This window comes from Trachurus trachurus, assembly GCF_905171665.1.
Source record: "Trachurus trachurus genome assembly, chromosome: 7".
NCBI classification, from domain to species: Eukaryota; Metazoa; Chordata; class Actinopteri; order Carangiformes; family Carangidae; genus Trachurus; species Trachurus trachurus.
In genome coordinates, this window is record NC_139901.1 from 27,429,141 (window position 1) to 27,452,048 (window position 22,908).

Here is a 22,908-nt window from a genome sequence, read left to right on the forward strand (position 1 = left end):
AACATGGCTTCATCATCAGGCTGATGAAACACGTTGCTCCATTAAAAGATCCACATCCTAACTCTGTCTTGTGTGCGGTATGTAACCAAACCACTACATGTGGTTTCTCAGGAAATATATTGACACTGTGCCAGAGAAATGCTGCTGTAATTGCTGCAAAAGGTGGACATCCCAAAATATTAAAGTTAAAGGGTTACTGTAGTTCAACATTCTGGCAAATTATAGTCTATGAGTAGGTGCATTACCTTTAATTGTCAGTGCAAGCTGTTTTTAGATCGGCGGGGTAGAAACGCGAGCTGCTCAACTAACACAATTGAGGTTAATGGTACTTTTGCCTGTCCCTCATCAAACTCATCAAATACACAATCCAACAACTCCGAAACGCTCTGGTGGACAAGTTGTGACCTGCACATTCACCATGATATGAGATAATAATGTAGCATTACGAGACAGAGTTGTTTTCGAGGCAAATACGTAACCGAAACTACATTTCAGACACGGCTGCTGAGTGTTTGCTTCAATGTGCCGTAATGTTACATAATTATGCGTTATTATTTCATAGCGTGGTGGAGTTGTTAAATGGTGTATTTGATGAGTTTTGAGGGAAAGGCGAAAGTACCATTTGTCTCCATTGTGTTCGCTGAGCAGCTCGCAGTTCTGCTCCGCCGATCTAAAAACAGCTTGCACCAACATTAAAGGTAATAAACCTACCCCTAAGACTATAGGGATTAGGGAATTTGCCAAAATGTTGAACTATCCCTTTAAAAACAGTAGGACTCACTTAATCTGATTTGTGCTCAGAGAAACCATCTGCATATTTCATGAACATGATGAAATTAAATCATGTTTTGGAGGGTCTTTTGTTTAGGTCTTTTCAGATCTGTCAGCTGTTCTAATAATTTTGGCCTCTACTGTGTTTTATAAAGTCATATTTTTAAATGTCACGTGCTGTGTGTCATGGCAGCAAACAGGTCAGGTGTCTAACCTGTTCTCATTGTTAATGTGTCCTCTCTCCAGGCCCGGATGGAGCGCACCGACATCGGCACGCTGCTCATCCCCAACATCAAGATGTCCGACTCCGGCACCTACATGTGCGTCGGCAGCAACAGCATCGGCTCAAACAGCGCTCCCATCAAGGTGACGGTGCTCAAAGGTGAGGCAACATACAGTATCTGATTCACAGGTTTCCAGGATTATATTTGGTATTGTTTGATTGTATCCATATGGTTTCCATGGGAACATTTCATGTGCCATCGTAGTTACATGGATGGATGTTTTTTCACAGCGGACCACAGCTCTTCAGTGGTCAGCATCCAGCCCTCCATAGCCGATGTCCAGGAAGGCCAGAATCTGGAGCTCAACTGTGTTGCCCCTGGAAATCCTCCTCCCCAGGTCAGCTGGACCAGAGCCACTGGCCGCCTCTCCTCCAACCACCAGGTAACCACACACATATGGAAGATACAGAAATACTGTGTGTACTTTACTGTGCATAAGTGTTTCCCCTTAGGGATGTCACGATTACTTGTTTTCATAATTAATCGTGGTGTTAAACGCCAAAATTATTTAATTGTAAAGATTCCTAAAAACCTTCACTTCCCAGAAAAGATTATGTATCGACAGGTGTGCGCCAAAATAAACATAACATTGAATTGGTAGCAATTTAAATGTTAGCATGTCATTTGTATATAAAGAAAAAACAAAACAAGACAAAAAACGATTAAAATAAACGCAAACATTTGGTATAGATGACAATTTAGATATAGATGACCTCAATATTTCAAACACTTCCCCTGGGGGATTAATAATTGGTCATGTATTAATAGATACTTTAAATATTTTGTGTAAACAATGAGTAATGTAATTATATTTTGACTATATTTGATTTTACACATTCCTAGTGTTGTGAAATTAATTAATGCATAATAATCGTGATAATCATAACACCGTAATTATTTGTCTGACAATAATCGTACCAAGAAAATGTATAATCGTGACATCCCTATTTCCCCTATTTGAACAGAATTTGGTGAAGGAAATGTCTTTCTATATCTTTATGTCTTTTCCAAATCCACTGAAACCTTTACCCACCACAATCACGACACAAAAATGTTGCGCTCACTCCACCACACCTGTCTGACAACTTTAGCCACTGGATATTAAAAACAACAGCTTTTAAATGATGCATGAATATTTTATGCATCATTATAGATTCAACAACCCAACAGTGTATGAGGTAGTTAAAATTATCTCCACCTCAACCAGCTGTTAAAGCAAAATCCTGCTTATGTGTCAGTCCTTATCACTGAGTACTTTACTTTTTTATCGTTTTATGTACTTCAGTAAGTGAGTCAAATTATGACTGCAGTGTTTACAAAAAAAATATCTTTTATACAGTTTATTCATTTTTCCTGTTAATGTTGTATTGATGTTCTTTATTAGTAGCAATGCTAGTATCATATGGCAGCAGTAGCAGCAGTAATTGGGGTAATTTGGGAAATGTTATGAGAAATAAAAGCTGGAACATGTTCAGTATTGTAAGCTGAGCTATGCTGTTTCCTTTCCTTCCTGCAGGTCCTGGGGAACCAGCTGCGGATCTTGTCGGCGTCTCCAGAGGATTCGGGCGAGTACATCTGCCGGGTGCAGGGCAGCACTGGAAACCCCGGCCCCCACGTCCACCAGGCCTCCGTCTCTGTGTCCGTCACATCATCCTCTTCACGTAAGTCCTTCCACACAGATGGCATGCTGGACCGTCCCACTGTGTGTGACTCACTTAATCTGTTTTTTTGTCACATTGCAACACAATAAACCCAACACAAGAGCCCATTTTCTACTGTTTCCAAGTGTTTAATCCTGCTGTACTCCGCTGTGCTCGAGGTGGGGCCATTTGCTCAGATTTTTTGACAGCCGTTTCTTTCTCACCAAGGAAATTAGGCCTGATGGCAGCATCAGTCACCGGCTGGGAAAAACACATTAAGGGTTAGGGCATTACATGGCAGCATGTTGTTCTCAGCCTCACACTGCCTCACTTCATGAATGAACTTTCCAGTCGGTCTTTCCAGTGTGACCTCAGATTGAGTGATTTTCCCTCACTACTGTCCCCATGATCTCATTCCTCATTCGCTCCTTCCTGGACCTCAGCACCGAGTTTGAGTCCTTAAACTGCTGCCAAACGAAGGGAGGGCCCCCGTGGCTGGACACTGGATTGTAATCTGCTCACTTTTCGAGTGTCTGTGAATAATAAAAGTCAGCGTAAACTAAGTGAGATCATGACATTCTGTAATAACAAATCTGCCCAAAGGAAAAACTTGCTGCTCCGCGTTCTTCCGCAGGTCTCCAGAGTCCGATCATCGCCATCGAGCCCCACAGTGCTGCAGTGCGCGTGGGGGATTCGGCCAGCTTCAGGTGCAGGGTGTACAGCGGAGCCCAGCCTGTCAGACTTGAGTGGAAACTGGCCAGCAACCAGGCGCTGCCAGGTAATAACCACACACACACATACACACACACACACTCGGCTGCCTCTGAGGTATACGCCTGCTTAATGAGTTCTGATTTTATGAAGTCATTATTTACAAGCAATTACAGTCCACCCATTAAGCACTCCTCTGTTACTTCTTTTAATGACCGCAATGACTAATTGAGAACTCGCTCTCATCTCTTTCTCCTAGACTTACACTGACATTTTTGCATTAACTAAAAATTTCGCATGACATTAACTCAAAGGGCACGCAGAGTGCAGAACTCTGCCAAGGCCAGTGTCAAGAAACTTCTCCAGAGAAAAAGTAAAAAAAAAAAAAAAAAAAAGTTAAATTCATAGCAGATGATCTGATCCCATATTTAATGGTTTCTTTCCTGGTTTATGCTCCATTCCTCCACAAATCAGTTCAGTATGTTTTGCATAATCCAGGTGTAAACATAAGTTTCTCTGCAGAGGTTTTTTAATGACATGATGGCTTTTATTCTGTACTTTATGGTAAATAATAGAACTCAACACATATACAGCCCATGGGCCAAAACCGGCCCATGAGATGAATGAATGCCATGTGTAATTATATAATAGACAGTGTTGAATTTGCATTTTTCTCAAGAAGTTTCAGTTTTTTAAAAGGATTAGTTCATTAACTGTTAACATCTTTATAATGTACTTGTACTTCTTGGCATTAAACAAAGGGAACAATTTTGCGTTCTCATTATTTATAGTTTATAATGCTAAATTTATTTCACTGGTCCTGCCCACTTGAAATCAAACCGCACTGTATGTGGCCCCTGAACTAAAATGAGTTCAACACCCCTGGTTTATAATTAAGAAAGACAGTAATACTACATACACTGGCTTTTTCATGTAATTACCAAAATAAAGTTGACAGCATTCGACTTCTCATTGCAAATTCTCAATACATGTCCTCAGTCTATAACCCTGTTCTTGATTCTCCTCAAGAGTTCAGAAGGACCTCAGACTGAGGACTACTTAGCACATCTTATAGAGTAACTTCAGTTTTTTAATTGTGTATTTTCATAAAAAGAGACAAATTAAAGCTTCAAAAAGAGTTTAGATCATCAAGCTCACCACCAGGACTGAATAGTATAAATTCCTGATGAATAAACTAAGCTCTTCTTAACTTTTCAGAAGTCGCCTGCAGCTCTAATAATGCTTTTGCTCCTCGTTCTCGTTTCTGCAGATAACGTCAAAGTCGGCTCTGACGGTTCTGTCATCACCATCAGCAGCGCTCGCCCCATCAACCACGGCGCCTACCGCTGCGTGGCCAGCAACCCGTTCGGCATCACTCACACCATCGTGTCTTTGATCGTCAAAGGTGAGTCACATGCACATCATCACACTCCTGCAAGAGGAGAGAGAGAGAGAGAGAGTCCTCACAGAGGGTTCCCTCTAGTGGCTGATTGGACACACAGCCGCACTAGTGTTGTTGTTGCATCTGTGTCTCTCAGAGATTCCTGTGGCCACCGTCACACCCGTCGGTCCGGTCCAGGTCAGAGTGGGTGAGCCCATCAACCTGGAATGCCAGGCGTCAGGAGAGCCGCGTCCCTCGGTTTCATGGCACCGGCTGGACAGCAACCGCAAGACGATGCTGAGCAGCCCCGTTCCCATGGAGTCCAATGCAGTCATGCAGGTACTACTGAGACACCTGAAGACAATATAAACATGTTTTTTTTTTATTATTTTGCATCTTAATGCTTAAATATAATTCCTTTTTTCCTCTTGTGCAGATTCTAGTGGCTCGTGCAGAAGACAGCGGCACGTATGTGTGCACGGCTCGCAACAACGAGGGCTCCACAGAGACCAAGGTGGAGGTGATTGTTGAGGGAGGCTCTCAAGTTCCATCAGTGCCCCGACCCGCCGTTCCTGAGCCGGAGATGATCGTGGTGGAGGGACAAACGGCGACGCTGCGCTGCGAGGCTCACGGTAATGAACAGAGGGGGGAAAAAAATCTAATACCACTTGAACAGCTTCTATTTTATCTTCTGGTGTCACTTTTTTTATGTTGCAGCAAACAACAAGAAATGAGCCGAGCTGAGGATTTATGTTCTGCTCTGCACTGTTTGTTTTTTGTTTTTTTTAAGGTTTCCCGTCACCAACCATCACCTGGTCTAAGCTGCGCTCTCCTCTGCCGTGGAGACACAAGGTGGTGAACAACAGCTTGGTGCTGCCCAACGTGGGCCGACAGGACTCTGGACAATACATCTGCAGTGCCACCAACAACATGGGCACCAATGACATCACCATCACACTGGATGTAGAAAGTGGGTGTTGTTAAGTTTTTTTTTTTTTTTTTTTTTTCATTTATTCAATGGAAACAGGCAATAACATACACCATTTATAAACTGACAATATACTGACCAAAAACAGAAAAGTACGACGAGTACTAGGAAAGAAAAAAACACAGACTTCGAGAATAAAGTCGTAAATTTACGAGAATAAAGTCATACATTTCCTACAAGAAAAAAGTCATAACATTACGAGAATAAAGTTGTAAATTTGCGAGAATAAAGTCGTAAATTTATGAGAATCAAGTTGTAAATTTACGAGAATAAAGTCGTACATTTCAAACAAGAAAAAAGTCATAACATTACGAAAATAAAGTCGTAAATTTACGACTTTATTCTCGAAATTTGTGATTTTTTTTATTCGTCAATGTGGCCCTAATACTCCGTCTTAGAAAAGTAAAAAAGAAAGACAAAAAAAAGGGATGTGAAACTACTAAAATTAAATTAACAGTAACTACTTGATATACATTTACTCAAACGTAAGTTTGCGATAATTTTTGCCAAAAGAAATTGGCGTCAGACTTTATTTCTAAAAAAATCCAAATTCAAGAATTTTTTTGTTTGCGTGTTAACAATAAATATTTTCCCCTAAACAATCAAATCAAAAGATCGTGTTTACAATCTGCGGGCATTTTGCATCCAGTACTCCCAACAAAATATTTAGTGGTGTAAATTCAAAATGTATCTTTTTTGGGTCTAAGCCACTGATTTTTTTTCTCTCCTCTCCTATGTTTAGCTCTTCCTTATGCAACGTCCGTGCCCGACGACGTGGCTGTGCGGGTCGGGGAGGTGATCAGGTTGCAGTGCCTGGCCCACGGCACCGCTCCTCTGACCTACACTTGGACCAAGCTGGATGGATACATGTCCCCGAGGGCTCAGGTGAACGGAGGCGACCTCCAGATCAACCTGGCCACCGCTGACGATGCAGGAAGCTACAAGTGCGTGGCCAGCAACAAAGTGGGCAACAGCGAGGTGGTCGCCAAAGTCACAGTCAGATGTGAGTGTGATGACGATGAGACCGGGTTGATCATGTTGTGAAGACGGTTCATGTATGATGTAATAGTGATGTTCTTGCCCCCTCTGCAGCCCCTCTTGCAGTGCGCGTGTCCCCCCAGGTGGAGGTGAAGGCTCAGGGCAGCGCTGTGGAGTTCACCTGCTCAGCAGCAGGTGGCGTGGAAACCAAAATCGAGTGGCTGAAGGAGGGAGGCCCCCTACCGCCAAACCACCACGTCAAGGACGGAGTACTCAGGTGACAGTACAAGACAGAAACAGCCCTGACTGTCTGAGTATGTGGGATATTAAAGGATCTGCTGTTATGTCCTTACAGCTGAACTTAATACGGAGCATGATTTGCTCTATTTAGGTTTGTCGAGGATAAGCAATCCAGCTTTCTTGCCTCATCTGAGGTTCTCAAACCTAAAACCTAAAGATGTAAATAATTAAAAATGTGTCACGTATATTTTATATCTTCTTAAAATATCCGCAATCTATTTTTCAAAAAGGGGTAACTGATATGAGCGAAGTAGTTTTTAGCAAACACCACTCAAATAAGAATGAGGGACTATTTTCAGCTGTGGATTTGCAAATATTTAGCAACAGGACAGTTGAAATTTCAATTCGACTTAAAATAAACGACATAGTCCATGTTCATCTAAGTGAGGGAACTCGTGAGGCTCACTTATGTGTCTTAAATAGCTGCTCCACAACAATAGAAATCTATGAGATAGAGGAATAAAGTATATCAAGCTGTGGCTACACAAACAGCACTAGTTAATACAATGCATTTGTAGTTTTTTTTGTTTTTACATGGAACATTAAATGCCAATATACTTAAAAGGATAGTTTAACATTTTGGCAAATTCGCCTATTGCCATAATCCCTATAATCATAGGAGTAGGATTGGCAGGGCAGAGACGCGAGCTGCTCAGCTAACGCAATGGAAGCATACAGTACTTTCGCCTTTCCCTCATCAAACTCATCAAATACACAATCCAACAACTCCAAAACGCTCTGGTGGACAAGTTGTGACCTGCACATTCACCACGCTGTGAAATAATAATGTAACATTACAAGACGGAGTTGTTTTCGAGGCAAATGCGCAGCCAGAACTACATACGCAAGTAGTTCAGAGTATTTGCTTCATGTGTCGTAATTATACATGATTATTTCATAGCGTGGTGAATGTGCAGGTCACAACTTGTCCACCAGAGCGTTTTGGAGTTGTTGGATTGTGTATTTGATGAGTTGATGAGGGAGAGGCAAAAGTACCGTGCGCTTCTGTTGCCTTAGCAACTCTGCCCTGCTGATCTAAACACTGACAATTAAAGGCAATGAACCTACCCCTATAACTGTAGGGATTATGGCAATAGGTGAATTTGCCAAAATGTTGAACTATTCCTTTAAAAATGATCAGAGACAGTCAAAGCTATGGGTAAAGTCATTTTAATGTGTAATATGTGAAGTGATATCTGAACAGTGGCATGTTTCCATGTGTTAATGTCTCCGTAGGATTGAGAACCTTGAGCAGAGCAACGAGGGAGTTTATATCTGCAGAGCGAGCAGTGTGTACGGTCAGGCCCAGGACACGGCCAGACTGACCATCCAAGGTCTGTAGCTCTCACTGCTAATACACCCATCTACAGACTAATAACAAAACCCAAATACAACTTAGTCATCCCTCATTTTTCCCCTCAGCCCTGCCGAAGGTGATGATCAACGTGCGTACGTCGGTGCAGACCGTGATGATCGGGAACTCTGTGGAGTTTGAGTGCCAGGCCGTCGGCGACCCGGAGCCCACGGTCAGATGGAGCAAAGTGGGCGGGACTTTGCCCAATCACATCATGGTGAAGGGCGGCATGCTGCGGATCGATCAGGTGACGGAGGCCGACGCCGGGCAGTACCGCTGCACCGCCACCAACGACGTGGGCTCGGTAGAGTCTCAGGTGGTCCTCAATGTCCAGTGTGAGTGATCCTGCAACACATGCACCAAATGCACACACGCACACATTTGTGTTTTATCATCATATTCATTTAAATCCTTTCTCTCTGTGCACAGCGCTTCCTCAAATTGCTGCACTGCCAGAATCCAAAGAGGTGACAGTTGGCTCTGATGCAGTGTTGCCCTGCGTGGCCTCAGGATATCCTGTACCTGACATCAAATGGTCCAAGGTAAACTTATGTCTTCCTCATACTGTTTCCTATATATCATCTCAATTTCTATTGACCCATCTGGCTTTGAAGAGCCTAAACATTTCCTCTTCATTCATATTTCTGATTGTTATCAAGACTGTAGAAGACCCACCTTTACTCATCTTATTACAACCAATCTTAGATCACTTTGCTTTCTTAAATATCCATTAACATAGTCATTTGTTCTTTTCTCTACTGTTTGGCGCTTTAAACATATCTGTTTAATATGTGTGCACAATGCATGCATATATATGTGTATGTATGCATGCATGCGTATGTGTGTGTATGTATATTTCTGTATATATTTATAAGTTTTATATATGTATATGTTTGTATATATACATGTACTGTATGTTTGTATGTGTGTATATGTGTATATATATTTATATTTTTGTCGTGTTATTTCTGGTATGTTTGCCTCATGCACTATTTTATTGTAAACTGTAAAAGTGTTAAGACGATGTTGCGTGGTGATTCTACACTTTAAATAAAGATTGATTGATTGATTGATTGTGTTTCTGTTCCTTCACCCAGCTGGAAGGAGAGCTCCCTCCCAAGTGTGTCCAGGACGTCAACGTGCTGACGGTGCCTGGCGTCACCCACGAGGATTCTGGGACATACGTCTGCACCGCCTCCAACAAACAGGGCAAAGTGGAAGCCTTCACTACACTTCAAGTTCACGGTTAGTGGAGAGCACCACAGGAACGGATGTCAGTTAGAAGTTTTCCTCATAGTTGTCAGAGTCTAACTTTGAGATTTTGTCGATTTTTTTTAGAGAGAGTGATGCCGTACTTCGCCCAGGAGCCTTTGTCCTACCTCACTCTGCCCACCATCAAAAACGCCTACAAGGCTTTCAGCATTAAGATCACCTTCAGACCTGATAACGTGGATGGTAAGGAAGCACAGCCTCAAATCATCCTGACAGTTTAATTGTACAGATTTTAATTTTATACTTTTTAATTGTTGAGTCTTGCACCTGTTTCCTTATGTGTAATTTCACTGCGTCTTCTGTCCCCTCCCTCCTCCCCACCCCCCCTCCCTCTCACCCACGTGGTGGGAAGGTCTCGTATTGTACGCTGGTGAGTCTCAGTGTTTGAGATCCACAGGAGTTCAAGGCTGATGTTGGCAAACCTGCTTTATTTTCTTTCTTTTTTTTGGCTGCATCAGACTTTCACATACAGTAATGCATCCTGCTCAGAGCAGATTTATGGGCTGTGAAAGAGATGCAATTTGGTGCATGGCCTCAGATTTACTGTACAGGGCTGTTCGGTCATGATCACAACACTTTAAAGAGTATTACAGTCATCAGCTTGGTTACAAATCTTCTCTGACTGTACTTTACTCCATCAGCCTCTGCCTCCAGAGCAGCACTGCTGCTTAGTATCACAGTTTTTTTTGGCTAGAGCTACATAAGTGCAATGCTACGCATCACATACATTTCTGAGAAAGCACGAGGTAACAAATAGCTTTTGCAAGTAATTGGCTTTTTTTTAACTGACCCACAATTTGGGGAGACATGACAGCAAAATTATTATTAGAAAAAAAAACGCTTGGAACATCAAAGGAAAATATGTGGCTGCCATTCTCGATGTTGACAGTTTTGATTTGCAAGATTGGATTTTTGTATCCAGTCCATCAGGTTACAACAAAACTGCACAAAAAGAAGAAAAAAAGCTACAAATTCATTGCAAAAGTGATTTGTTTAAATGTGCGGAGACTGACAGGACACGTGTAAGCTCGCTTGCACTTTGAAAATCAGTCGTGTTGCACATTTATGCAGACTTCTCTCTGACGATCAGAGTGTTATATCAACGTGTCCAGATCGAGGTGTAAGAGGGCATGTTCCCACTCACCCCATCGGCTTGTGTGGCTCATATAAGCATGTACATATCCAGCATGTGGAGAAAGAACAAAAAACAAAACAAAACAAGGACTGGTTCTGTCATTGTAACTGGTTGCACTTGGCAGCCTAATGGTAGAATAGCAAGTTATAACCTGGCTTTGATTGGCTGTTAACCTGCCTCACCAGAGCATGCTGCTTTACCATTAAAGAGTTCAACCACTCCATTACAAACAATGTCCATCCTAACAAGTCACTTCCTCTGACACAAACATCTCCAGTGGGAGCAAATTATTATTTCATGACTGTTAGAAACACTGGAGATAAAAAGGAAAGTTGTTGCAGATCTGACTCAAAGTAAAGATCTCACTGACTTTTAATTTACTGGCAGATTTATTGACTTGTTAAGATGGATATTATTGTTTGCTGATCCAGGACCAGAGCTGTTGAAGATCTCACTAACACTGTTTCGTCGTAGGTATGATCCTCTACAACGGCCAGAGGAGGACGACAGGAGCCGACTTCATCTCTCTGGGACTGGTTGGTGGTCGTTTGGAGTTCAGGTCGGTTCACAGCGAGCTTCAATGATCTTGTAAAGTAAACAAAGCAAAATCAACCTCAAATCAAATCAAAATCAAATCAAATAAACTTTATTAGTCCCACCAGGGGAAATTTGTCTTGGGCAAGGGAGTTGTAACAGCTGCCACATGTAAAACATCCATACACAGTACATAATATACAATAAAACAGTAACAAAGGCAAACATATCCAAGAGAGGAGAAAGAAAGAAAGTGCAGGGTGCAATAAATAGAGAATTTTAAGAAAAAATCTCTTCCTGTGTTGTCCCAGGTTTGATGTGGGCTCCGGCATGGCCACCATACGCGACCCCAACCCCATCAAACTGGGAGAGTTTCACACTGTTGAGCTGTATCGTAACCACACCCTGGGCTACATCATCGTGGACGGTGGCGAGCCCATCAACGGCAGCTCACAGGTTCATACCCCATGCCCCCCCTACCCTCCCCCAGTCATTTATGTTTGATGAATCCAGCGATTCATGCAGTAAATGCTCATTTCCTGTCCTCAGGGCAAGTTCCAGGGTCTGGATCTGAATGAGGAGCTGTATGTGGGCGGATACCCCAACTACACACTCCTCGCCAAGACCGCTGGCATCAAGACCGGGTTTGTTGGTAAGACATCACTCAAGACAGACAGAAATGTAGTCGAAAGGAAACATTATTTTTTCCGCTGTGTTTCCTGACGTGTTGACGTTGTTGAATCATCTGGCGCTGTGCAGGTTGTATCCGTCAGCTCCTCATCCAGGGCGAGGAGGTCATCTTCAAAGACCTGGACCGCAGCTCCACCGGCGTCTCCAACTGCCCCACCTGCAAAGATCACCCGTGTCAGGTCTGTTGCATCCATTAAAATCTCAATGCACTCGTGTGTGCCTGTGTTAAATCCCATAATATAAAGAAGATTTTCCTCGCCTGTGCTGCAGAACGGAGGATCGTGCGAGGACTCGGACGCCAGCTTGTACCGGTGCAGCTGCGCCCGAGGATTCACAGGAAGCAACTGTCAGCACCACTCGTCCCTGCACTGTCACCAAGGTAAAGGACAAGTCCACGGACAAATTAAAGTGTCGACAACAGAGATTTACAACATGCCAATAAAATAAATGTTGTGTGACCTTTTCTCCTCACGACAGACGCCTGCGGACCAGACGCCACTTGCATCGGTCGGCCAAGCGGCCTGGGCTACGACTGCCGCTGCCACCTTGGAAAGTCCGGAAACAAATGCATGGATGGTAAGACGGGAAAACCATCATAAACCATCAGCCTCCTGTAGGCACAGATGTAGTATGACATGGTTTTTCTTCCTTCCTTGTGTTCACCAGGAGAGCTGGTGACCACGCCGCTCTTCGACGGGGAGGAGTCCTACATCGCGTACCCGCCCCTCACCAACATCCACGATGATCTGCGCGTGGAGCTGGAGTTCAAGCCCATCGACAGAGACGGCCTGATGTTCTTCTGCGGAGGGAAGAAAATGAAGGTGGAGGACTTTGTGGCCATCTCCATGGTGGACGGACATGTGGAGTTCAGATACGAGCTGGGCACAGGTACAGCGGAGGAGAACGAGCAAATTCTCAAGTTTAAAGGGATAGCTCACCCAAAATTGAAATTTCACGCATTATCCACTCACCCTCATGTCGACTAAGGGCTGGGAGAAGTTTCAGAGTCCTCTGTGGCTTCTCTGAGTTACAGGGGGTCTCGGCATAGCAGTGCATGTCCATATAACGGTTGCAAATGGATACCAACTGTCTTCGTAACCAAACGACACACCAAAAAACATCCAAATACCTCCATGCTGCTCGTATGTAATGTCCGTCTTGTATTGAAGCCCCGAAATGCGAAATTGTCCCGAAAAAAATTAAATAAGTCTATATTTCAAGCTTGTTTGTAGCGGAAGCTCCTCTTCCCAGTTCATCCAAGTTTGACGAACAGGGAAGAGGAGCTTCGAGAAGCTTCCGTTACAAAACAAGCTTGAAATATAGACTTATTTAATTTTTTTCGGGATAATTTAGCATTTCGGGGCTTCAATACAAGATGGACATTACATACGAGCAGCATGGAGGTATTTGGATGTTTTTTGGTGTGTCGTTTTGTTACGAAGACAGTTGGTATCCATTTGCAACCGTTGTATGGACATGCACTGCTACGCCGAGACCCCCTGTAACTCAGAGAAGCCACGTATAACTCTGAAACTTAAAACAAACTTTGAGTAGATAATGAGAAATTTCAATTTTGGGTGAACTATCCCTTTAATTGATCTTGAGAAAGTGATTTTCATACATGATGCAACTGAAAACTTTAAATTTCTGTTTTTGTTTTGCAGGCCAAGCGATCCTGCTCAGTCCCGAGCCCGTCTCTCTCGGCCAGTGGCACAGAGTCGTGGCCGAGCGGAACAAGAAGCAGGGCCACCTGAGGGTGGACCAGGGCCGAGTGGAGAAGAGGGCGTCTCCAGGAAAAGCCCAGGGCCTCAACATCCACACCCCCATGTACCTGGGAGGCGTCCCCTACATGGACATCCTGCCCAAGCCCGCCAACGTCAGCGAAATGTTCCAGGGATGTATCGGAGAGGTGAGATCATCTCTGCATTAAAAAGTGGATATAAAACAAAACTGAATAAAGATTTTCCCGTAGCCAGTAGCTGAAACTCATCTCCTCTCCTCAGGTCTTCATCAACAACAAGAAGACGGATCTGTCCTACAGCTTCACAGAGAGCAGATCGATCAGCAGCTGTGTGGACAACAGCCCCTGCGACCGCCGGCCCTGTCTCAACGGTGGACACTGCATGTCCAACGCCGAGTACGAGTACCAGTGTCTCTGTAGGGACGGATTTGAAGGTTAGTGCTCGAAAAAGACAAAACAAATGTCAGATCTCTCCAGAAACTCCTGGTGGCACCTGCAGCTGTAATGTATAAAATAACTCTTTTTTGGTTGTATTTGCCTCCTTGATGATTGACCTACTCTAAAAAAAAAAAGCTTCTGTTTGCAGCAGGAGATGTAACATGATGAAAAACGATCAGTGTTGGGGAGACTAACACTAGTTGAACCACATAGCTTAACTTAACTTGCTGGTAGTTAAACTACATTTATATTTTGCGCTGCATCATGTATTTCAACTACTTTTTGGGTCATTTTTTGTACTTTAACTATTCAATGAACTACAATTTTGGCCAATAACATGAAATATTTTTATTAAAAAATGACCTATACAATATTAATTTTAGTTTACCATTATTGTTTCCAGAACTTTCTTTGAAAAAAAGCATGATTTATGTCATGACCTGCCAAGCCAACTCTGCCTCTGATTGGCTGGCCCTGGCGTTCCTGTCATAGTTTTAAACATTGTTGTTCCAGATGCACCGATCTAGAATACGTCGACCTCTTTGTATTTTTTATTACATTTTTTGTTGACTGATTTACATTTATGATTTAGTGGATATTGGGGTAGGATTTTCATTTTCTTGAAAATCATGGTGAACCTACAGTATGTTGACCCAAAATGTCAGATTTTTTTTCTTTAAAAAAATAAAACAGAGTTGAGAGGCATATTTTTTAGGCTATTATGTTTAGTTTTTTTTTACACCACATGTTGATTTATGTAACGCTGAGTTAAATTAGTATAATGAGTAGAAGTAGTTGCTAAAGCTCCTTTTTTTTAGCTGTGGTTTTACAAACTACATTTCTCCAGGGGTAGAAATGTAATGTCAAACTACTGCCAGGCTGAACTACATGTAGCTTCCCCAACACTGAAAAAGATCTCTCCAGCCCCTATGAACTAACCCTGCCTTGAACTTGACCCTTGACCTTTCACCCCTGGTATGTGACCCTGCAGGTGAGCGCTGCGAGGTGGTGAGAGAAGTCTGCCAGAGCGACCTGCAGTGCCAGAATGGCGGCAGCTGTGTGGACGGTCAGTGTGTGTGCACGGCCGGGTTCACAGGACTCAACTGTGAGGAAAGTAAGTAAATATCGTTGATTATACGTGTGTCACAAATAAATAAATAAAACACAAAGTTATAACAGTTAGCATAAAAACCGAAGCACATGTCTTCTCTCAGTGCACACACCTGTTCTAGACAGACACATTCATCTTCAAACAGAAAAGCTGCACTTAGAACCAGAAACAATCCCAGATGACTCACATTCTCCACAGTATGAAGCCCGTCTTACATCAAACACGTCACTCCCAGCGTGGCAGTGCATGCTGGGAAGGTTTAACCCTGAGTGATTACTTGTGTCTCACCCCTACGCTCTCGTGGCTATATCCTGCACACACAGGCCAGGTGTCCAGCCTCCCAGCCGCCCTGTGGAGTTCGGACCGTAACGAGGCCAACGGTACAGTATCTCCACGTTCAGTCTGCCTGCCCTGACTCCACCGTGACTAACAGGGGGGCTCCAGGTGTACCGTTCCCCCCGAACTCCACCCGATCTGTCCATCGTCTAACACGTGTTCCCGCATAAACACAAAAAAAAAAAAACATTCATCTGTAACTCAACTGGAAACAGAGGCTCTCGTGCCCTTTGGAAAGTTGAGAGAGGGGAATTCTGCATCTGGACTAAAAAGGTTAAAGGATGTTGGAGCAGAACCGCAGATGGTTGATGAACTGATTTGAAGTGGAAACGTTAGAATGTGGAATTCCCCTCGTTTTCCTTTCTCCTGTCTGCAGGAGAGATACTCACAACATTCAGTCCTTTGTTTCCATCTACTTTAAAAACTGCCTGTTTATATACAACAACAACAAAAACAGAAACTGTCCCTTGGTCAGAATAATAAATCTACTCCATGTCCACACACTAACAACGTCAAGTGTCTGTCGAAAGCACAGTGTGGCGGCTGAGACGCATTTCATGCATATTTTGTCCTTCATGTGTTATTTGTGCATGGAACTTGTTTCTTTTTGTTTTTACTGAGTTCAGTCCATCTCTGTGAAATAACCAGAGATGTTGATGAGTGTGAGGAGAATGACTCTGCATCATGCAGATTGGTTTTACTGAAGATTTTTTTGTCTTTAACCTTTATTTAAATCTCCAGGAGTCATTGTGTGTCAACGTCAAAAGCACAGGGAAAAATTAAAACGTATAGAACTCATTCAGAACAACAACACAAAACATAGCAGTCAAACAGACATCATTAAAAGCTGTTGAACTTACAAGCAGAGACATTTCTGATCAACAAAATAACAACATAAGGTGAGACACTACAGGCAAAAATATGCACTGATCAATTTTGAGATTTTGGGCTATTTTTCTTTCAGAAAAGTCTAAAGAAATGGTAGAAAATCCACATTAAGGTGGTTATTTCCCTCATTTTGTCTTCAGTAGTTTTCTCCTAAATTCACCAAAAGTTAACATGCTACAGTGACATACTGTGCTGTGCCTGTTGTCTGACCCATGTTATGTCAGGTATCATTGTAAAGCTCTCTCTAAATTATGTAGGCTCTAAAAATTGTCATTTCCTCCGTATCCACAAGCAATCATAAAAGTACGATCTACATCTATGGAATTTTACAGTACAAGTCTTTAAAGGCTGTTTTCTCAAAAAGAGTTTTTCCTCAGAATCTGACCTAGAAATCTCCACTTCAGCAGCACTTGCAGACACCAAACCTTCCAGATCCGGATTGTTGATACATTACGTATATCATTCACAGCCTGATTTATACAACATTTTATTACTTAAAACATGGCAAAATTAGATTTTTTTTTTAGGGCTTGTGACAGTATTTTCTCATTTACAAAGTGATAAAAAGAGATATCCAAAATCCCCTCTGTAAAAACGTCTGACTTTAATGTGTCAACAAAATAAAACAGGGCTTTTATCCATTGTTCAGATTTCGGTTCTGGAAATATATGTAAATTAGCGCATATTTCATTAGATATTGCCTCATTTACATATTTAAACATAACATTTGAAAAACCTTGTAATACAAAACATATTTGTCTTAATGTTGGTGATAAACTTGGAACGTTTCATGGTGATATCTATTAGTTAAAATGTTTACCCTATTCACCTGTAGTGTCCCCATAATGGAATTTAGGATTATAATATTTGATCACATGTTGGTATTTAACTGAAATTATGCAGCATATAGGAGAAAAATAACCCTATATTACACTTCCAAATAAAAATGTAATGATGAATCAGTAAGACACCTTTTGTTCATGTCAGAGCAGCCTTACTTGGTCTGATTGGCCCATTTGCATACGGTTAACTTTACCTACTGTACTGTTGGGGAAACTGAGACTCTAAACATGTCTTGCTTTGTGTAAACAGCTCCTGTTTCCTGTTTCTGTCTGTCAATGTTGGATTTAACCACGTCCTGTCTTACCAGGGGTTTTTTTTCCATGCTTTCGCCACTGGAGGGCGCCATAACTGTGAGGAAATTCACAGAACCAACCTGACTCTCCTTTAATTTGTGTGTGTGTGTTGTTGTTTTGTCTGCAGACTCACCGTACCAATATGCAGCTCATTTCCACAATAATGGATACATCGCCCTCCCGAAATCAGTTTTCCCAAGAAGGCAAGTGGAAATTGCCTTTTAACCTTGTTTAACTCATATATTAGTTATCTTTTATTTTTTACACTTTTTCCTCTTTTTTTCCAGCGGCCATGACTCACCAGAGACCATCGAGCTGGAGATCAACACCGGCTCCCCTGAGGGTCTGATCCTGTGGCAGGGAGTGGTGAGTTCTGGTGCATGTCAGGTTCAGACTGAGCTGCAGTTTAATCCACATCTTTAAACCTTCAACTCACATCCCTCCATCCTCCCACCTCCTAATCCTCATCCTCATCCTCATCCTCACAGACTTTGTTACTTCACGTCCACACTCTTAACCATCACCTCATCTGTGAAGAAGCATCACTCATCCATGTTCTGACTTACACACCAACAACAACACTGCACTGACACATACTATATATATATACATATAAATTGTATGTTCGTCATCGTCATCATCAAACTGTCTAATTCGTCCTTGTGCTGCTGAGGCTGTGACTTTGTCGGGCATGTTGGCTGCGAGCCTGGCTCCACCTGACACCACTAAATAAGTGCATGTTGCTTCTCTAACTCATCCTCCATTTTCTTCAGGAGACCAATGGCGCACGCAATTTGCGAAAGGTGCATGCTAGTAAAAAGGTATCAACTCAAAACACAAGACACACCTTTATTTTATTTTCTAGCAAGAACTATTACACTGAAGTGAAAATGAAAAGAAAAGGTATAATGTGTTTGTATTGCACAATGAGCATGAAGGCTTCTTATTTTTGCATGGAACATCACAGTTAATACAGACTCTGACTGCATTACATCATGTTTTAAATGTTAGTCAGCTGTCAAATGTTGCAGTTACATCAACATCTTCCTCCTCCTCTTCCTCCTCCTCTTCTCACCAAACACATTTCCACTTCCAGGAGCTCGGACATCACGGCAGAGGCCAGGACTTCATCAGCCTCGGTCTGCAGAACGGACATCTTGTCTTCAGGTGACTTGGCCCCTTTTGATCCTGTGTGCACAATATTGATATCTAATATTGATTATTTTTTGCGTAGTAGACTTAATACTGATGGTTTGTGCGTCATGCAGTTACCAGCTGGGCAGCGGAGAGGCACAGATCCTGTCCCGACAGGCCGTCAATGACGGGAAGTGGCACAAGATCACAGCAGTCAGGTAGAATATGATTTGATATATCATTTTTAGATGATGTTTCTCCTAAACTATCTCAATTTTTCTTTGTAAATCACTGTGCATTTCACATCTGTATCATTCTGCAATAAAAACTTCACGGTAACAAAAGCAGACATTATGTTCATCAGGAATGATTACTGAATGGAAAACAGGAAAAACACATTCACTCATCTGAAATACCTGAACATGCTGCGTGTGCAGATGTATCATATATCAGCTCAGCACAACTGGAATTAATTCAATTAACACTCCTATACAAAACCAAACAGCCCAATGCATTATTATGTATTATTATTTTGTTATATTAGTTTTATTTGAGTACTTATATTATGTTATTATTATGTATTTTGTACTCATACACTGTAGATGCTGTTTCACATCAAGATGTCTGTGGTCTGTTATCAGCCATCTGTGTGTGTGTACTTACAGTATATCAGTGTGTATTCAGTTTTTGAAATTAGTTTTTTCTTTTCTTTTGTTTGTAGGAGTGGAAGAGACGGATACATCCAGGTGGATGGAGGAGCAGCGCTACATGGGCAGTCTAAAGGCAAGAGCTCCATGGTCAACACCAAAGGCAGCATATACCTTGGTGAGTAGAGTGAGCGCTCGGAGCTCAGAGAAAACTGAGTTGTTAGAAATACATATAAAAATACTGAAATGTTATGTTTTTGAACAAATAATAAAGCTCAAATTATTTTCTCATAACTTTTCAACATATTACGTTTTATTTTAATTTGCTTGATAATTGTGTTGTACAGTTTGCGATTGTTACATCTTCTGAACAATTGAAATAATTTCATTTTATTATTTGTTCCAATTCTAAGATTGTAAAGGAGCAGGATGAAGAAAACTTATAATAGCTACCCCTTTCTTAAAACAAAAGAATACTTACATCAGATGAAATGCCAGTTCACAGCCAGGGTGTAATGATACATTGATCTACGTCAATATAATGATTCAATGATCAATGAGTCAGTAGCATTGATCCAAAATGAAAACATCGATCAGATATCGATACATATCATCACTTGTAAGCGGCGCCTTTATTTTGAAATTCCCCTGACAAGAATCTGCTGCAGTTTCATACTTAATACAGTCATTTGCAAAGACATCAAATGATCATTTTGTTGTTTTTTATGATCCGGTGTGAACAGAAATGATTGAATGAATGAATGAATGAATGAATGAATGAATGAATGAGTGTTTATTTCGATCACAGCATCAAAATTTCAACAAAACAAATTCAAGGTAGTAACAAATACTAACTATACCGCTGGTCGAAAAGGGTTGCGGCTGAAGCAAAGCTTATAGCTGCCGCACCCTCATTTCTCATTTCATTATTAAAAACCATAAGCAGTCTGATCGGAATGACGCATATACATACACCCCACACACATACATACATATACCTACACAGTACGTCCCCCACCGACCATCCTATATCCACAAACCTTCACAACTCAAAAAACAAAACAGGTCTAAATTTCCTAGTTTACATTACACATCCCATATCAATCCTATAGCTAAGAAACAGTCCGAATCAAACAAACAAGAAAACTTCATGTTTGTTGCAAAATTAAGTTAATTATTTCCCTTTGTTGCTCTCTACATTTTCACTTCTGTACTTTTCAAAAATATTATTTTTAAACATTGTTTTTAAATGGGCAACATTTTTACTATCTTTAATATCTTCTGGTAAGCTGTTCCAAAGTTTCACTCCACAGACAGATATGCACATACTTTTCAACGTGGTACGAGCAAAAGGTTGCTTTAACTTCCCTATATACATACATATATACCTATTGTGCGTGAAAGCTTGGACCTAACATATTTAATGTGAGGCTTCCTTTAAATCAGCAGATGATATTGTCTGATATTGATCACTGATCCCTGAATTGAATCAAATTGAAGTCGTATTGTGAGAAACTTTGTAACAACGATCGTTGTCCAGTAAATTGTGATAAAACTTGTGATTTACACCCCTAATGCTTATATATGTATGTGTGTGTGTGTGTGTTCATGTGACAGGTGGAGCCCCAGACATGGCGGCCATGACCGTAGGGAAGTTCTCGTCAGGAATGACGGGCTGCGTGAGGAACCTGACGCTGATGAACGCCCGGCCGGGTCAGCAGCCGGCGCAGGCCATCGACCTGCAGTCACACGCAGCTCACGGCATCAACGTGCAGCCGTGCTCTTCATAGACACACACACACCAACACACACACACTGACAGATACACACACGCAGAGACTATGGAGTGATGTCACACACACACACACACATACACTTACACACAGCAGACTCACACAGAGAGACTTACACACATAGAGCCTGACAAACTTGGTGCTTTGCTGCTACCAAAACAAAACAGAACAAAACAAACTAAAAAAAAAAAACACAAGATGACACAACAGGATTCATTTCTCTGTGTGCAGTAAAACCAAAAAAAGAGAGAAAAATTGAAATGATATTAACAAGTCTTCTCTTCCTCAGTGTTGTATTCTCAATGAAGGACTATTAACACAGGAGAACCAGTACAGTTTACATACTTCCAGCAGTAGTGTTAGTCATGAGAAGAGTAAAGAGTAAAACATATTAGGCCTTCTACGATGGGTCAGATCCTATGGAGTTGGAGATGTTTTTACAGCACTGAATTTTTATTTATATACATATGAATATATATATTATATTTGTGGGGGAAAACATGCAAACTAACCATAACCTGCTCTTCACCTGAACTTTTCCTAGAGTTTATTCTGGGTTCTAATACTGTGTGTCCAGGGCTTTTTTGATAGGCCTAACTGTATTAATACTTGAAGATGTTTAGGCCTTCTTTCTTCACTTCTGTAGAGGAACTCTTTTTTTTTCTCGTGCGAGCATGCTTACAGTCTTTTTTTTTTTTTTTTGGGAGAGGAGCATACACACAACAACACAACAGTCACGGTCACCCACGCAGCTTCAGTACACACACACACACACACAACTCAGGTCGTTAAAAACAAAAATGACACGTTACAATAACCGCAAACAGTAAACAGTTGCTGCTGCTGCTGCTGCTTCTTCTTTTTCTGCTTCACCACAGCGCCGGCGTGTCTTCTCTGTCTGTACTCGTTCTCTTTTTTTTTTATGAAAAAAGAAAGAAACCTTGGTGCTAACATCAGACATGAAGATACAGTTCTTTTTTTTTATTAGTATTTGGTTCCTTTAGATTAAGAAAACACACAAAATCCAGTCTCCTGTAGTGTTACGTTTGTTCATATAGTATGCTGAGGTTGAGTTTATGAAGATACGACTTGGTTTTGTCGCCTCCACAGCCTTATATGATTATTATTATGAGTAGATCTCAAAACAAAGCAACAAAAAAGCAAAAGAAGGGCGTCATTTTTTTATGTGTGGTTGTTGAAGATATTGTTTTGTGTAAAAAAAAAAAAAAAGGTAGATTAATCTGTGTCAGCTGAGGATGAGTGTGCGTTTGCTGGTTATATATACGTATATATGTCAGCCCTTTTACATTTTTATCACAGGTTAGTTCACTTTAAGCCCCAATATGGAGTCAGGTGTGTGTGTGTATGTGTGTGTGTTAATGTGTATATGTGTGTGTGTGCATGTGTCATTATCCATATCCTCAGGAGGTTCAATCCAGAACTGCCTCAAGATGTTGTTACTTCATTTTCAGGTTTGGTAGCTTTTAGTGACGAAGCTCCGCAGCAGGAAACAGTTGTAATGATGAGGTCATAGGTCATGTAGGAGGATTTTTAAATCTCTGTTTTTAAAGCGCTGCGACCGATAGTGTAGCTCGAACCAAGCATGCTCGCCAACGCCACAACACAAAAACCAACAACAACGAACG

At 41.7% G+C, this 22,908-nt stretch overlaps 1 protein-coding gene across 1 annotated transcript in view; it reads left to right on the plus strand.

Moving 5' to 3' along the window:
* The window catches only part of hspg2 (heparan sulfate proteoglycan 2), a 108,974-nt gene extending 87,515 nt beyond the window's left edge, over window positions 1-21,459 (plus strand). Inside the window, 33 exon segments of the mRNA XM_083975730.1 lie at window positions 1,018-1,153; window positions 1,286-1,437; window positions 2,572-2,716; window positions 3,330-3,473; window positions 4,677-4,811; window positions 4,945-5,126; window positions 5,224-5,419; window positions 5,578-5,757; window positions 6,518-6,778; window positions 6,868-7,030; window positions 8,290-8,387; window positions 8,476-8,742; window positions 8,837-8,949; window positions 9,505-9,652; window positions 9,746-9,862; window positions 11,289-11,373; window positions 11,660-11,804; window positions 11,898-12,000; window positions 12,108-12,217; window positions 12,309-12,417; window positions 12,516-12,614; window positions 12,705-12,926; window positions 13,703-13,947; window positions 14,042-14,213; window positions 15,209-15,331; window positions 15,652-15,708; window positions 17,816-17,891; window positions 17,976-18,054; window positions 18,462-18,509; window positions 18,785-18,855; window positions 18,957-19,040; window positions 19,544-19,647; window positions 21,087-21,459. Coding sequence (XP_083831856.1) covers window positions 1,018-1,153; window positions 1,286-1,437; window positions 2,572-2,716; window positions 3,330-3,473; window positions 4,677-4,811; window positions 4,945-5,126; window positions 5,224-5,419; window positions 5,578-5,757; window positions 6,518-6,778; window positions 6,868-7,030; window positions 8,290-8,387; window positions 8,476-8,742; window positions 8,837-8,949; window positions 9,505-9,652; window positions 9,746-9,862; window positions 11,289-11,373; window positions 11,660-11,804; window positions 11,898-12,000; window positions 12,108-12,217; window positions 12,309-12,417; window positions 12,516-12,614; window positions 12,705-12,926; window positions 13,703-13,947; window positions 14,042-14,213; window positions 15,209-15,331; window positions 15,652-15,708; window positions 17,816-17,891; window positions 17,976-18,054; window positions 18,462-18,509; window positions 18,785-18,855; window positions 18,957-19,040; window positions 19,544-19,647; window positions 21,087-21,259 — 4,542 coding nt within the window. The 3' untranslated portion in view covers window positions 21,260-21,459.
* Window positions 21,460-22,908: the final 1,449 nt, after the last annotated feature.